General features: G+C 37.4%; 1 protein-coding gene across 1 annotated transcript; it reads left to right on the forward strand.

Moving 5' to 3' along the window:
- Positions 1 to 1,211: 1,211 nt before the first annotated feature.
- Positions 1,212 to 16,100, forward strand: LOC121430304. Its single transcript, XM_041627583.1, has 7 exons — positions 1,212 to 1,401; positions 6,509 to 6,808; positions 7,251 to 7,518; positions 8,642 to 8,769; positions 12,512 to 12,673; positions 14,260 to 14,403; positions 15,136 to 16,100. Exons 1-7 carry the CDS (start codon positions 1,302 to 1,304, stop codon positions 16,098 to 16,100), a joined length of 2,067 nt encoding a protein of 688 aa, XP_041483517.1. The 5' UTR covers positions 1,212 to 1,301.

Genomic DNA, 16,100 nt, shown 5'->3' on the forward strand with positions numbered 1-16,100 from the left:
GGAAGGAGCTAGACAGGTGAAGGGGACGAAGCTTAGAAGAGGGCATGAAGATTAAGGGGGAGGGGTGAAAATAATATATATATTTAAAAAAAAAGAAAAATAGAAAGGTCCATAAACAACAAATGAAGCCTATAAATCATTGAACGTTCAAAGGAGTGCAATATTGTAGCGCCAGCCCCGGTCCCCGCGCGCGCGTATACAGATTACCCTAGATTACACACTGATCTCTATAAATTGTGAGATTACCCTATACGCCACACTTCTCGAGCGGCGCCGCTGGTTCCCGGATCTAAAAATATGAAGTCACGCACCACGCCCGTCTTCATTTTCTGACAGCTTCTATTTTATAGTGTTCATTTTTGACAAAACAAACCACAGACTTGGTATGTCTTCCTTGTCGTTTTACCTGTCCATTATTTAAAAATAAATGCGACCAAAATAGAAAATCCAGTCATCCGGCCGTACGTTGTCGTCCTTTCAAACAAGCTCACTCGAGCGTGAGATACTGTATTGTGACGTCCCGATGATACATATTAGGTTATTATGAATCACCAAAAATGGATTCATCACTGAATGAATTCGGTTCCACTGGGTTTCAGTTAGACCATGAAATGGTCCAGGTATGGTATATACGTAGGAGGCGTTACGGGCTTATGTACATGAACTCCGCAAACAAATCAGTATACTCGGCAAACAAAAAGGTTTCAAGTGTTAACCTTATACTTTCCGGGATTCCGGATGTCTTTCATGGCTTGAAATTTTCATCAATATAGTCCGGTGTGTTTTGGAAGTAGCGCCTAGCTGAGCACAGTCAGTCACTGGTATAGACGGGAAGTACAGACGTGACATGTGATATGGTACTTTAGGCTTCAGTTCAGATCCGCTGGCATCAAAATATACAAGGATCACTTCCGTCGATTCCTTCCTCCGAGTCAAAGTTTGGACTGATATATCAAATCTGTCGGTGTGTGGATGTCGACTGCTAGCGCCTAGCTCCCTGTTCACATTGCTCATCAGCCGCCGTTCGTGAAACACGTGTTCAGGAGGAACCGATGCTCATGGTCCATCCTTAAACTCATGATGACCAGTGGACATTCTTTTAGGATTGGCAAATATATTTGATTAAGCTAGTGAAATTAAATTAAAAGAACGCACATGAATAGCGCAGTCTCTGTCACATCGCCTTGGCTAGTACAGGCACTTGTACATGTATTTCCCTAACTGCTTCAAGGTACAGAACTTATTTTTCAAGTTCGTAGACTCTTCCTGACCAAGTCTGAGATAAACTCCATGGTTCAAGCATGGTTCATTTTATGATACGGCTTGTGATTCTTTGGTTTGGTACCTGTTGGTTTGGTCTTGGTGTCCACGCCTTGGTGGAGTGCCTGCATGATGGTGACGGTGAGTTGGCTTATAATTTATATAGGCCCTATATATTTTTATAAATAATTAAAAAGGTCAAGCCTAGTCCACCCCAGAAAAACTTTAATTTTAACCCGGGAATTCTAATCAATAGACAAAAATCAAACAAGTGAAATGCTGAAAATTTCATCAAAATCGGATGTAAAATAAGAAAGTTACGAAAATTAAAGTTTTGCTTATTTTTCACAAAACAGTTATATATATATATATGCACAACTCAGTGACATGCAAATGAGAGAGTCGATGATGTCATTCACTATTTATTTAATATCCCCTATTCCATTGTATGCCTTCATAGTATAGTCCGGGGTACATTCCTTCTTTAACATTATACACAATAAAAAATATAAGAAAATAGCACGTTGTAATGTTTAAGCCTGGCACTCTAACAAAAAGTTGATTAAACTTTTTTTGCAATAATTGTTTAAACGTTTTGAACAACTTGTTTCAAAAGTTTGAACAGTTGTTTAACAAGTTTAAACAGTATAGTTTTTAGAGTGACGGGCTTAAACAGCGTGCTTGAGTTCAATGCTCTAACCACTAGATCGCACGACCATAGTAGTAACTCCATACCATCCCCTTAAAGTGATCGGTTAACATTGGTTTGACTTTAAAAAATCTGAGCTAGAAGGTCACACTTGTCACCTGTGTCTGTGATATGTTACAAAAATAAAGCCCAGAAAAAATTGCATTCGAAAATAATTATTTAGTGCTTCAAAAATTGAAATATAAAGTGACCAAATAAAAAACATCTTAATTTCATCCCATACACTTATGTGTACTATTTAGGCGTCTATAAGACGCCTATTTACAAAATCGGGGTTTGCGTTGTAGTTTTAGCTTTTCATTCTCAATAATGGTTGTTTTCAGGGTTTATTAGTTCTAATACATGCACTTGTACACATGTTTCATCTTGGTTTGAGAATTTTTTAAATCGGCTGCTCACAAAGTTAAACAATCCCTTTAACTCTATGATAACAACGAATGATAAATTATGCGATTACACGACTTTTTTAGTGAGATAAAAAATAAACGATACAAATTACTAAGTATTTGATAAAGGCAAGAGGTGAATGAAAATTGATATTTAATAGGTGTACGAAATCCTCGTGGACATGCAATATAATCTCTGTTGAGAATATCAGCACGTCTCCTATCTCTATCTCAGACTATTGACACTATTATTGTCAGGGGCCGCGGAACGGTTCTCAAAGTGGGGGGGGGGGGGGGGCGAACAGGAAAAAAATACAATCACATCGTTATTTTAACGTTTTTGTACACGGTTTTGGAAAAAAGTGGGGGGGGGGCTGAAGCCCCCTGCCCCCGCTTCCGCGGCCCCTGCTTGTTATCAGTTTTAAACAATAACATCTCATTCGCTGCATGTGGCATTTGAATTCATCATAATATGCAGTGCGTCCCACAAAAAAGGAAACACGTTTTCGGGTATCAGGGCCCTGGGAACGATTTTTTAAGTAGGGGAGCTGATTTTAATTTGAAAAAAAAGAAGAGAGAAAGAGGTTATCACTGCAAAGTGGAAGTCAAATATGTCCCGAGAAATTTGAAAAGCAAAAAAAAAAGAAAAGAAAAAGTTTCACTACAAAGTGAGGGCCGGCCATTTCGGGAACATCTTTTAATAATTACACTTCCTGTTATCAGTTTCATATAAATATAATAAAAATAATCAGCATCAAGATCAACTTTAAGTGCTTCCGATTCGCTTTCATTTTCATTTCTATTTTTTTTTAATTATATTTGTAGATTTTTTTCGAGGGGCTACCCGTGTTTACAACCAATAGACATGATAGATGAGTGTGGAAGGCATAAAAGTTAGATTTTAATCGCGTAATGCGATCTTTCTTTGCCTGGGTTGTTAGATGATCGCGTGACAAACTTTCGAGAAAAAAGACATATTTTTTCGATGAATACGCTGATTATGCTGTTGATTAATGACATTATTTTGCTCCTACGACAATTGCTATTGCTATTGGTAATTCAACACATTAAATTGAATGACTAACTTCAACCTTGGATTTAACAATTGTTTGATTGATTGAATTTATTCTTTTTCATTTCAAAGTCAAACAGGTTAACAAAGTGAGTGTATACAAAGCAGAATGTTAAAAAAAAATGAAAACAACACCCGGAAACAACAACAACAAATAATTATAATAGCTGGATTCATAAAACGCTCTTTGCCTGAGGATACAAACCCCGGCTTCAGCTGTGCTGCCATAGGCGCTGAAGCATTCAAGGTGGGTTTTTCATAAAGCTGTTCGTAAGTTAAGAGCGACTTTAAGAATGACTGGTGAACCTTTCTTGCGCACGTAACCATCGCCAATGAATATACCATTTAGCACAATAAAGGATCACCAGTCGTTCTTAAAGTCGCTCTTAACTTACGAACAGCTTTATGAAACGGCCCCAATGAATTTCTTCCTTCCGGGTATCAGGGCCCTGGGAACGATTTTTCAAGTGGGGGTGCTGATTTTAATTTGAAAAAAAGAAGAAGAAAGAAAGAGGTTATCACTGCAAAGTGGAAGTCAAATATGTCCCGAGAAATTTGAATAGCAAAAAAAAAAAAAGTTTCACTACAAAGTGAGGGCCATTTCGGTAACATCTTTTCCGTTTTTACACATCTTCCAGAATACCTGGGGGTGCTGCTTAGTGGGTGCTTCAGCACCCCCTCCCCCTCTTCCTAGGGCCATGGCGGGTACCCATTCACCTCACCTGGGTTAAGTGCAGCACAATGCAGGCAAATATACCCTCTGAGACAACTTAAAGTCTGGAGCAAGAGCAAATGTCGTGCTACAACAAGATTAGCGATTGAAGTGCTTGTGCTGCTACCATTACTCATACCTTCCAATGGAACAACAGACTAAATCTTAATTGTTGTCACTTTATTTTTGTTAATGTAACTTTTAAAAAAACCCAAATTAACCAAGAAATACAATAATTAGAGTATGCCACACAATATTTCACATGCGAACAATGAAGAAAGTTGTATTTTCTATACACTGTTAGAATATTTATCCTTAAAATAAAAGAAATTCCTGCAACAGAGTCTCGAGAACACCTGTAATCTTACCAGACTGCGTAATCTTACAGGAAATCGGTATTTGGTGTATGGAACCGTACAAATTTCCTTAAGTAAAACATTTTATTTATTTATTTATTCACACATATTTAAACAGGTTCACAAGATCAGAGATAAAATTACTGTTTTGCATCTTGGTCCTGGTGTATAAAAACATGATAAAATTGCAATGACAATAATAGGCATATAACAATAGGCATATATCGAAAAACAGGGTAAGACATAAAATATCAGCGTAATACAAAAACACGGAAACATTATTGATCACCTTATTATTAATGGTAAAAAAATAGATAGGCCTACATGAAAGAAGGGTAGGTATATGTATAACCTTTCCCCTTTTTTTAACAGACCTGTTCTGTTAAATTGCAGAGAAATCCATGTTTTATGAATTTACAGAATGATTCTGTTATTGCTTTCTGCAGAATCTTTTTTCCCCTAGAAAATCAGGGTTTTTTTTACAGTGTAACTTATCGATTCAATAAGGTTGTCACCAAAAACATTGCTTGACTGCGTGGCAACCGTCCCGGAAAACAATTACAAATTATATATCATTAAATTATGTATCCCGGAACGCAATCATGTTATTATATCTTGCTCTAAGTGGGGGGGGGGGGGGGGGCTGAAAAGGGGACAAGCACTTGGTCCTTACATTGTATGTATGTATGATGATGATGACGACGACGATGATAATGATAACGATTTTCACGGCAGTGGTAATGATTCTTTGATTCTTTCTTTCTTTTTTATTTTTCAAGTTTAAGTTCAAGTTTTATTTTCCATTTCCATTATCAACATTTTAAGCAAATACAAATCAAGCATACATCATAAATATAAACAAATACAAATGAAATATGATAACAATGATTACAAATCAATTACAAGTTCCAAAACATTTCTAAAATAGTTTTAACAGAATCTGATATGGAAATGAGGGGATCCACTAAAAAGCATTGCTTGTAGAGCGTGGATCCCCCTAAGATAGTACATTAAACATTTGAAATATGGGACTCATTGGCAAGTGTAAATACAACAAGTTAAAATAGAATATTTGAAATAATAATAATGATGATAGTAATAATAATGATATTGATTAAATCTATTTTGCAAAGTGATGATAATTGAATTAATGGTGATAATGATCATGGTGAGAAATTGTAACAACATTGATAATTGAAAGTATTTCAGTTCAACTCATTGGAAAAAAACATGACACAGGAGACAATGCTTGAAAATGAAAATCCATAATTTATTGTTCGAAATAGACATGAAATGAAATACTCCGAAAATTTTCTTTGCCCAATTGATCGTGGGCCCGGCAGCCACCGTGCAGCGCCAGATCGACGAGGCTCTATCCCTTTAATTGTTTAACGCCAAACAGGGTAGCAGCAACTCCCATCTTCTAACGTCTTTTGGTCTGACGCGGCCGGGGTTTGAACCCCGACCTCCCGGTTGTGGGACGGACGCTCTACCAATTGAGCCAACACACCGGCTTGCAGTAAAAGCTTAATTTAAATTCGTGTTCTTAGCATAACTACGAACTTCAAATAAGTTAATTTTGCTAAATTCAACTTTCATAGTTAATGGGGGAAAACAAATTGTTGAAGAAGTATTATAATATCTGTAACTTTTTATAAGTTATACCACGTTCCCACTGTCGTGCAGTCCGTTACGATACAACCACTACGATTTCTCCACGAGTAAGACCACCGTTCATTTGTTGCTCGAATCGTGACAGGGAGAACTGTAGTATTACGGCTCGTCCCCATTGTGGTGCAATCCGTTGCGAACTCTACGTTTGGCCTTTCGTAACTGATCGCGAAACTTTTTCTATGATCAATACGATTGTCACGACTGAACTTATATGATTTGATACGATCTTATATGATCACTACGATTTATCCACGAAAAGGTAATTTTCAATCGTGGTGCGAATTTATCGTCACAGTGGGAAATAGGTAGTAACCATGTTCCGAATTCTCGTTCCCACAGATGATGTCAATGGCCTTTCTTTTCTGGATGAGACTTCGCCCCTCGTGTTCTCGACGGTGTGCGAGTATCGCGTCCTCCAATGCAGGAGCATCAACTACTGCAGGATCGAGTGGTTCTTCAACGGGATCCCGTACGATTCATGGAGCTTGGGAAGGGAGTCCGACACGAAATACTATCTGGAAGATCACAACCAGACCATCAGGTTCCATTCTACGGATGTTGACGCAGAAGGAACGTTTACCTGTCTGGTATCCAACGGCTTGAGGAATATCACCCGAAGCATCGATCTTGAAGTCCAAGGTAAACTTCAGTTAGAGGAGGCGGAGGGGAGGTCGTGAAGGATAGGCATTGAAAAAGATATCTGTTGTCATAAATTTTCAACAAAAAAAAGGAATAATAGTAGGCCTAATGTTGAAAATTGCTTTGACAATTTCTTTTATTATATTCGGACCTGAAAACCGGACATTTCAATTACTTTTCGTGGTAATTCCATGGACCTCTCTAAATTCAAGCGTGAAGCGCGAGCTGAAATCTTTGCATAATTATAATGACTTCCAAAAGGATAGCCTGTGTGCCGTGATTGCCTTCAGTTATCACAATCTAGATTGAAAAAGGTCAAATGATTTTGTATTCTCCCTTTCTTTACATTTTCTCTTATTTTCTCTCCAACTTTTTCCATCCACTCCCGGATCCACTCCCTTCTCCCTTTCCTGTTCCCCGCCTTCCACCTCTGTCTCCACAGAGGGTATATGGCTCAACATGCCCACCCCGTACCAGTCATCCAGTCTAGTGTGTAAGAACCAGACAGCTGTTCTCGGTGGGAACGCGTCTTTCTTCTGCCAGTTCAAGTACCGAAACCCCGGAGCCTTCCTCCAACACAGTTGGAGAAAGTTTAACGACACCATCAAGGGTTACGAGTTGGTCGACTTCTATAACGCGCCCGGTACGGAGTTCTCGGAGGGAAGCAGCAAAGACGATGAAATTACCACCCAAAGGAAGAGGTGTCCCGGGTAAGCTCCATTGTTTTCTCATCGTTGGGGGGGGGGGGTGGGTTCACAATTGCAACAGGAACGGATATTCTACAACATAGTAAATCTATTGAAACTACCCGTCAAATCACAATGAACAGCTAAGAGGTCTTTGTCGAAATTTGGTGAACCGGGACAGCAGATCATCCTAAGATTTGAATTTGATGAAAATGCACAAATATCGTCGGCCTTATGCCAAAAGGGCCTTAACCCGATTTTAGGGGTTCTGAATATTTTATAATAAATTTAACACATTTCATGTAAAACTTAATAACTTAACACGTTTATCGAAATTGGCTTCAAAAGCAAAAAAACGACCACAAACTTTTGATTATTAGAGAGGCCAAAACCTTTATAAACGCCATTATCTCGGAATGGCCAAAAGCAGTTAAGGCCCTTTTGGCATAAGGCCGACGATATGTCGTTTGTCCAGAATCCAGAGGACACTGCTGAATTTGGTTCACCGATTTTCGACAAAGACTGCTTTTGACAATAGATTCCCAATGCTCCAGAAAGCGCATGCGTAGTGGATGCGAAAACTTCCCGTTAAGCTGTTAAAGTGCTATCCCACAAAAGATATCAGGCCTGTAGCCATGATCTTGTTTATTTTACGGGGGGGGGGGTGGGTCCAATTTATTCAAAAGTGGACCTTTTGTAGGTTCGATTCGGTTCTTGCCAGTAGGAGGGCCGGAAATATTTTCATCCACATTTTCCCCCGATCGGTAGATAAAAGCTAATACTAACCTTAAAACTCGATATTCTTAGCGCTGTTTGTAATCATGACCAGGGTGTGGGAATAGAAATAAACAACAATGATTTAATGGCAAAGCGCGAGGTGAAATATTTGGCGACTTAGACCACTGGCCTGGGTATTTCATGAAAAAAAACCTAGAGGAATATATTGAACAAAGATGAATCGACAATTTCTTCCAAGTTGGATTTAGAATAGGAAATTATTGAATTTCAAAGTTTCGCTATTTTTTTTCTCAGAACAGTTATTACACTTAACATTTAATAATAGCAAATAAGAGAGTTGATGATAGAAATAATTAAACAGCTAAATTTGTTTAATGTTTTACTCAGAACGATTTATTCATAATTACAGGAAGCCTCCTAAAATTTTGTCTACATGGTTAAACATCACGAATGTGACGGAAGAGGCATTAGGAATGTACCAAGTACGATGTCGGATTGCACAGTTCGTAACCAAAGTCAACCTAACGCTCTCGCTTGGTAAGCCTACTACGATTTCCGTACGATCTAGCGAAAAAGACACCGATTTAACTACGATTTACTTAAGATGACGGCCTAACTTCTGTTATAAATTTTCATGTTTTCCCATTCTTTTTTTGGTCAATGATTTCTTCATGCTTTTTTTTTTCTTAAAAATACCTTTTCATCTTCTAGTTGCTTTTGTAGAAGTAGTTGTTGCAGCTCCCTTTCCCTTGTACTTCCTCTCCTTATTTGTTTTCTTCTTTTGAGTGTTTTCTTCTTCTCCACCTTCTTCTTTTCGTTCTTTTTCTTCATCATCAACTTCTTCGTTATTCAGTTTGCTCAGAACTTCACGTTTGAGTCGGAATCCGTGTGTGTTTTTTTCTTAGTTCTCATTAAAATTAAATGTTTAGTTTTTATTCCAGGTTCATTACATGATTAATGAATTTGCTTAATATAAAGAAAAGAGAACTGGGAATCGTTTTTTTTTCGTTAGGTTCAGCTGCACTTCTGTTCTGTGGTTCTTTTTTACCAAAGTTACATATCCGATGACGTGACTGTATATCCATTTCTCATCTTGAATTATATATTATGAGTATATCGATTCAATCCGTTTCCTTCCTATACAGCGCGTCCCAAAAAAAACTATACACTTTTGAAATGGCCGCCAAATAACAAATCTAGCACTTTGGGTAAAAAGACTCACATATATGGAAAGCCAATGAAGTCAACTTTCAAATGACACCAAAAAGTTGGAAAACTATTCATGCTTGAGCGAGCACTGCCCACTGAAACAAAGGGTATGAAAATTAGGGTGGGCTGGAATTAGCCTTCCAATTTTTGTCAGTTGTTCAATGTTGAGAGGCAAATCCTTTCGAACTTGCAAAGTTAAGGGTGTTGTGATAAATTAATGATCAACCGTGACCAGTTTTGGATGCTTAAGCAAATTTCATAAGTTATCGAATTGAACTTTAATGCATGAATGAACACAAATTACACTTTTGGGGCAGCATTTCAACTTTATCATTTGGATCTCTTTTGGAGCAGCATTTCAACTTTATCATGGGGATCTCAGCAATGTGTTCATGGGAGTCGGCCAGTCGGGAGAATAAGGGGTGAGATAGGGCTTAAGTGGGAGAAGTAGGTTGATGAAATAAGGGTCAACAGAACATTCAGCCCCCTCCCCCTCCTTTCCCGCCCTCCCCTCCGGTTGAGAGACTGATGGCTATTGTCATGTACGCAAAGTCCAGAGCAGAATGTTGGTTTAATGATTAATTATGAATTAGGCATCAACTTTTTTCCTATCAATCATTTAATCAACAATTTATTAGTAAATCAACTCATTCAATGTGCAATGTGATCAAACAAACATTCATTTTTCCAATACATTATTTCATTAATCATCATAATCATTAAATTTTTTGGTAATCATTCAAACTGACCATCAGCCACCGGTCACTTGGCAGTTAAGTTTTGAAAGGCTACAATCCAGGAGGTGAGACAGAGAGAGAGGGGAAGGGGTGGGGATTTGGATGTGGCGGTGAAGAGGGGAAGGTACATATGACTATTAATTTGTAAAAGGACAAAAAGAAGAGGAATGCCCTTTTATCCAAGTCTTAGCATATCTCGCCCTCTTGCTTGTAACAGGTACATGTACCATCACATTACTCTGACTCTCACGAACACACTTCTGATGTCCACAAGATGAATATGCTACACTAAAATTACAATTCCTGTTCACTCATGCATTACATTTCAATTTAGTAATTCATGAAATATGCCTATTAAAATCAAACTTATCTTACTCATGAATAGCATAACACCCTTAGCTTTGTAAGTTCCAAAGGACTAACCTCTCAAAAAAATGTATGGCTAATTCCTGCCCAGCCTAGCCAAGGTTAGTCTCTCAGGAGTAGAGAAGTGGGGGAGGGGGTAGAGATGGAGGGAGGGGTTGCAAATGTTCTGTTGACCTTTATCCCATCAACTTACTTCACCTACCTAAGTCATATTATCCCCTCTTCTCCTGACTGTCATGAACACATTGTTGAGATCCACATGATCCATATGATAAAGCTGCACTAAAAATTGCAATTCATGATCACTCATGCATTAAATTTCAAGTTAATAACGTATGAAATTTTCACAAAGAACAAACTGATCACATCTGATCTTTAATTCACCAAATAACCTTCAACTTTGCAAGTACCAAACAAAAAATCTAAAAGAAATTGGAAGGCTAATTCCAGCCCACCCTAATTTGCATACCCTTTGTTTCAGTGGGCAGTGCTCGCTCAAGCATGAATAATTTCCCAACTTTTTGTGTCATTTGAAAGTTGACTTTATTGGCTTTCCATATCTATAAGTCTTTTCCCAAAAAGTGCTTCATTTCTTATTTGGCAGCCATTTTAAAAATGTATAGTTTTTTTGGGGACGCACTGTAGTATACTTGCGTTTTGGTTTCATCCTTTTCTGATTCGTCTGAACATAAACATCCGGATGATCCGGTTATTTTTAGACAAATTTCCTTTTTTTCATCGTCATGATGATGTCAAAGGGAGTTTGTAACTTATTTTATATATATCCGGCCCATTTCACCTATCATTTTTTTGTATACTAATGATAATTTAGCTGGATAGGGAAAGCGTCTTAGCTGACATTATTTCTGCTTCTTTTTACCAGCACTCCCCCATTCTGTTTTTTTTTAGTAGTTCTTGATGAAATTAAATGTTAAGATTTTATTCCAGGTTACTCTGATTAACACATTATCGTGAAGTTACTACAATTTTCAGATTAAAGTGACTAAAAACACATTTAAAATAGACTTGGTCGCTTTGCTTTGTCACTTGTTACGGGCCCTTTAACAATTTACGCACCGCAATGCATCCCCACTTATTGGCGAAAGGTTACAAGACCATGATCTTTTCTGGTTTGCAATATAATTATGATGTGCGCTTTATTTTTAGGACAGGGATTTATATGGCAAGACTTTGAGTATGGCTATAAAAAAAATCATTAGCAGTCACACCCCAGTTTAGATTGTTTGTTAACCCGCGGACTGCTGAATTCTGCAATTCCCATGCATAGAATTTGTACAGCGACCACCAGGATCTAGTGGGCAATGGGTTAATTAACTTATTTTTTGTCGTTTGTTCTTTGGGCATGATGGTGCCATCATAAAATAATGAAAAATGACCCATATTTTTTAGCAAATAAACCACAGCTAAAATAAATAGTAGTTCGGTTCAGTTCAGTTCGCAATTTATTTCATCTCTAAAACAGTGAATGCATATTTACATCGAATATACACTTCAAAATATACAGATTAATAGAAAAAAAAACAAATAGATCATACAAAAATAGATTAAGATAGATGCATATGATATAATTCGGCCTGTATAGTCATAAAAGAAATGAAATGAAATATATATAAATAAACATAGGTGACATAAGTAATGGGTGGAGGATATATACAAAAATATAAGTAACACATGTTTGAGGGTTCAATATTGTGTGTATAAAATTGTAACAAAGCTGATACATTAGACATATTTTAAAGTAAAGTATTGTTTCAATCTTCTTTTAAAGAGGGAGAGAGTAGAAAGGTAGTAGAAAACTAAATCAATATCACATCTGTGGTAGGAATTTAGTCCCATAACGAAGTGGTCCTTGCATATAGTAAGTTTTAATTGGTTCGTATTTCTGTATAGTTTTTACATATTTTTTCTAAAAATAATTATATTTGATATATTTGTTTTTCTGACAGCCACTACGGAAGAGCCTGTTGTTGTCACAAATACTTCTACCGTAGTGATCTTGGTTGTGACAATGATCATCGTCGTACTCCTTTTCACGTTGTCATGGAAACGATATGGCACAGACATCAAACTTCTGTTTCATGACCAACACGCCAAACTAGAAACAGAAGGTAAGACAGTAATTTTATTTTGTTCTATTAATCGATCCAACTCTCTCTCTTCATTGAGTTGTTTCTCACTATCTTTATACATTTAAGTGCATTAAGTCTTGTCTCCGACAAAAAAGTTTTAAACTTTTTTAACTCAACGGAAAAGATTAGTCCATTGGCACAGCACGGCCGCGAGGGGGCGCACATACACTCGTGATTCAGCTCGTTTTAGGTTTGTCAGTCAAAAAAGTGTGGCTGATCACAGAACACCAAATTATGGGGGTATCTTTTTAAAATTTCTCAAGATAATATAGTGTTTAATAAAGCCGATGTTTTTAATTTTACTCGCGAAAATTATTTTTTCGATGATTTTCTTGGTAATAAATGTAAATCTCAATTTAAGTTCATGTATATATTTGGATGTCAAAAGAATATTCAGTTGACAACATTAACTGATTTTTTCGTCTTGCAATTGATACTCACATAATATGACTTTCTAAAAGATTTAAACAAGCAAAGCTTGGCGCAATAATTGAAGATGATAAAATACTTTATAGATATGGTTAGATCCTGCCTCGGCTTACTTTAGCCTGGGTAGAGCATTAATAATAGAAGCTAAGATGCCATGATGTCACTACATTTTATATGCAAATTCTATATGGAGTACCACAAGGCTCAAGACTTGGTCATTACTTTTTCAAAATTTGTAATTTTGATGATGATTCCAATATTTTGATTGGTTATTACAATAATAAGCATTTACAGTTTGTGCTCTTTAGAGAACTGTAAAAATTATTCAAATTATTTAATCTAAATAAGCTTTATTTTGATGTAGCAAAATATGCATTGTGTATTTCAACAATTTTTAAAGTTACGAAATATAATGTCGATCATTTGTATTGTCAAGATTACGTTTAAAATAAATTTTGTAAATTTCCTCTTCTTTATTTCAATTACTAGTCCAGGTGTATACTTACCCAAATATTTCGATTGTAAAAACCCCCATTTAATTCCAATTTCAACTCACTTTTGCTTTACTTTCAATTCGATTCTTTTTTGCCTAATATACATGTAAGTCAACAACCGCTTTATGTTCGTATAATTTGCGTTTTTCTTTTTCAATTGTTGATTTTTTAATTAATAATATGTCTATATGTTTATATGTTCTGTCGAATGGAATATATTGAAGTTAGTGTATCATATAACTACTGCTTTTGTGTCTGTATACTACCTCATTCGTTGTCTAATTTCTCCCTCTCTGTCCTTTTTCCCTTTCTTCCTCTTATAATTTTCATATTCTCTCCCTCTCTTTCCACGATATCCATCCTGGTTCGAATCCCAACTCGCGTTCTCCGGCATGGGATTTATCTACATTTGCCGTTCTATGTAGTAAATGAATACCCGGCAGGAGACAATATTCCTCGAACGCCCGATCAAGGTAGCCATTGCTAAAGCAGGGGCAATAATAACGTTGTCGTGTTAAGCAGGGTCCACTGGGAGCAGTTTTCGGAACTGAAGTGGCTACCCTGGCTAGAAATATGACGTTATTGTTATTAATAATTTTATTATAATTAATATAAAAAAATTCTCCGTATCTTACTCAACAGAAATTGATGACAAACTCTACGACGCTTACATCGTTTCGTGCTATGAGGGCGAGGATAGGTCCTTTCTTTACAACATTCTTTGTCCCAGTCTGACGGATCACTATAAGCTATACATCCACGAGAGAGATAAAGTATTCGGTTCTGGTGGGTTCAGCTCTATATTACAATCATGATATCATTATATCATTTACGGGGGGGGGGTGTTTCACAAAGAGCTAAATGTGACAGAGGCCCGTATTCTGAAGCCAGGTCTAACTTAGACCATGGTCTACTCTGAACTAAAATTATGGAAAGCCAAAAACGTCAAAAATTTCTAATATTGTATGTTTCTTATATTAACTGTGCTTTTTCCTAACTCGTGAATGGTAAAGAAATCGAACTTATTTATCCTTCCGAAACAGTTAAGAATGATTTGAGAAAAAACACGAGCTGATACATTTAAATGATACTGTTAGAGATTTATACCACTATTGGCTATCCATAGTTAAACCCACAAACGCAAACCATAGTTTAAATTAAACCCGATTTCAGAATATAGGCCATAGTTGTATCATGATTATAATCTCGACGACGCGCACATTGTATGCAACGCGCAATCTTATCGAATGATACGAGGTAGAGCGCTGCGTCCTTAGTTATATAGTAAATATAATACTAGTATATCAATTATATGGGAATCAGCTGAAATATACTTGCCTTATTGAATAACCTTTTTGACAGATTAGGAACTTAGTTCCTTCATTTTCACGTAAAGGCTTTTATGATCATGCTTTGTTTATTCAGCAATTTTGAAAGCCCTTCTGTGGCATATGATTTTTAAGGATCCAAGATGAAACATTAATCTCTTTTGTACTTCTTGTAATCTTGTATCCTCAGTTGAAAGCGAGGAAATAATTGAAGCAATGACGAAAAGCCGGCGATGTATCGTGGTATTATCTGCTGATTTCTACACGCAATCATCGACCTCGTCATCGCAATCGACATCGGCAAGTAATCCATCATCATCAACCACGCCATCATCTTCAGTGAAACTGTCAGATGACAGTATTCCAGAAAATCAGTGGCATTTATTTGAACTCCATTACGCACTGGACACCATGCACCCACACCTCATTCCACTCCTCTACCGAGACTCGGGACCGACTTCCTTGTCGAACACCGATTCGAACGCAGAGCTGATCAATCACGTCCTCAATGATGTCGAATGCATAAAATGGAAGCAGAAAGGAAAGTCTCGTCTGGATGATTGGGCGATGAAGCAGTTGCGACTTCGACTACCGCCACGTCGACGAGGAAGCGGATTCTCTCGTGGACAGTCGTTATGTATTACAATGCCACCATCGTCGTCATCGATGACGTGTCCATCACCTGTAGACACTCATTGTAACGTAAATTCCAACCCACAGGTTCTGAGATTAACAAGGACAGAGACGTCATGGCGTGACGAAAGACAATCTCCAAGTTCGTCCGGGCATGATCAACCATCTCAAGGGTCACAAGTATCCTCCATGCCATCGACGACGTCTCCGTCATCATCGTCCTCGCCAATGTCCTTATCATCCTCATCCGGTTTTGAATCGTGCCCAGCCAGCTCCCTATCACATTGTAGTCCTACTTCAAAATCATCGCTGTCTTCACGCAAATCGTCCCAATCTTCCTCGCCTGCACATTCTTCGACGCACTCGATCCATGAATTCGAGCCTGACAATCTGAACTCGTTCCAAGAGTATGGATCGAAACCCAACAGATTTAACTCTTCTCTTTCTGTCTTCAAATTTTTACCAAGATTGAAAAAGGAACCTTACTTGATTGATAACGAAACAAAACCAGGTTACATCTAG

This window comes from Lytechinus variegatus, chromosome 16 (genome assembly GCF_018143015.1).
Source record: "Lytechinus variegatus isolate NC3 chromosome 16, Lvar_3.0, whole genome shotgun sequence".
NCBI lineage: Eukaryota > Metazoa > Echinodermata > Echinoidea > Temnopleuroida > Toxopneustidae > Lytechinus > Lytechinus variegatus.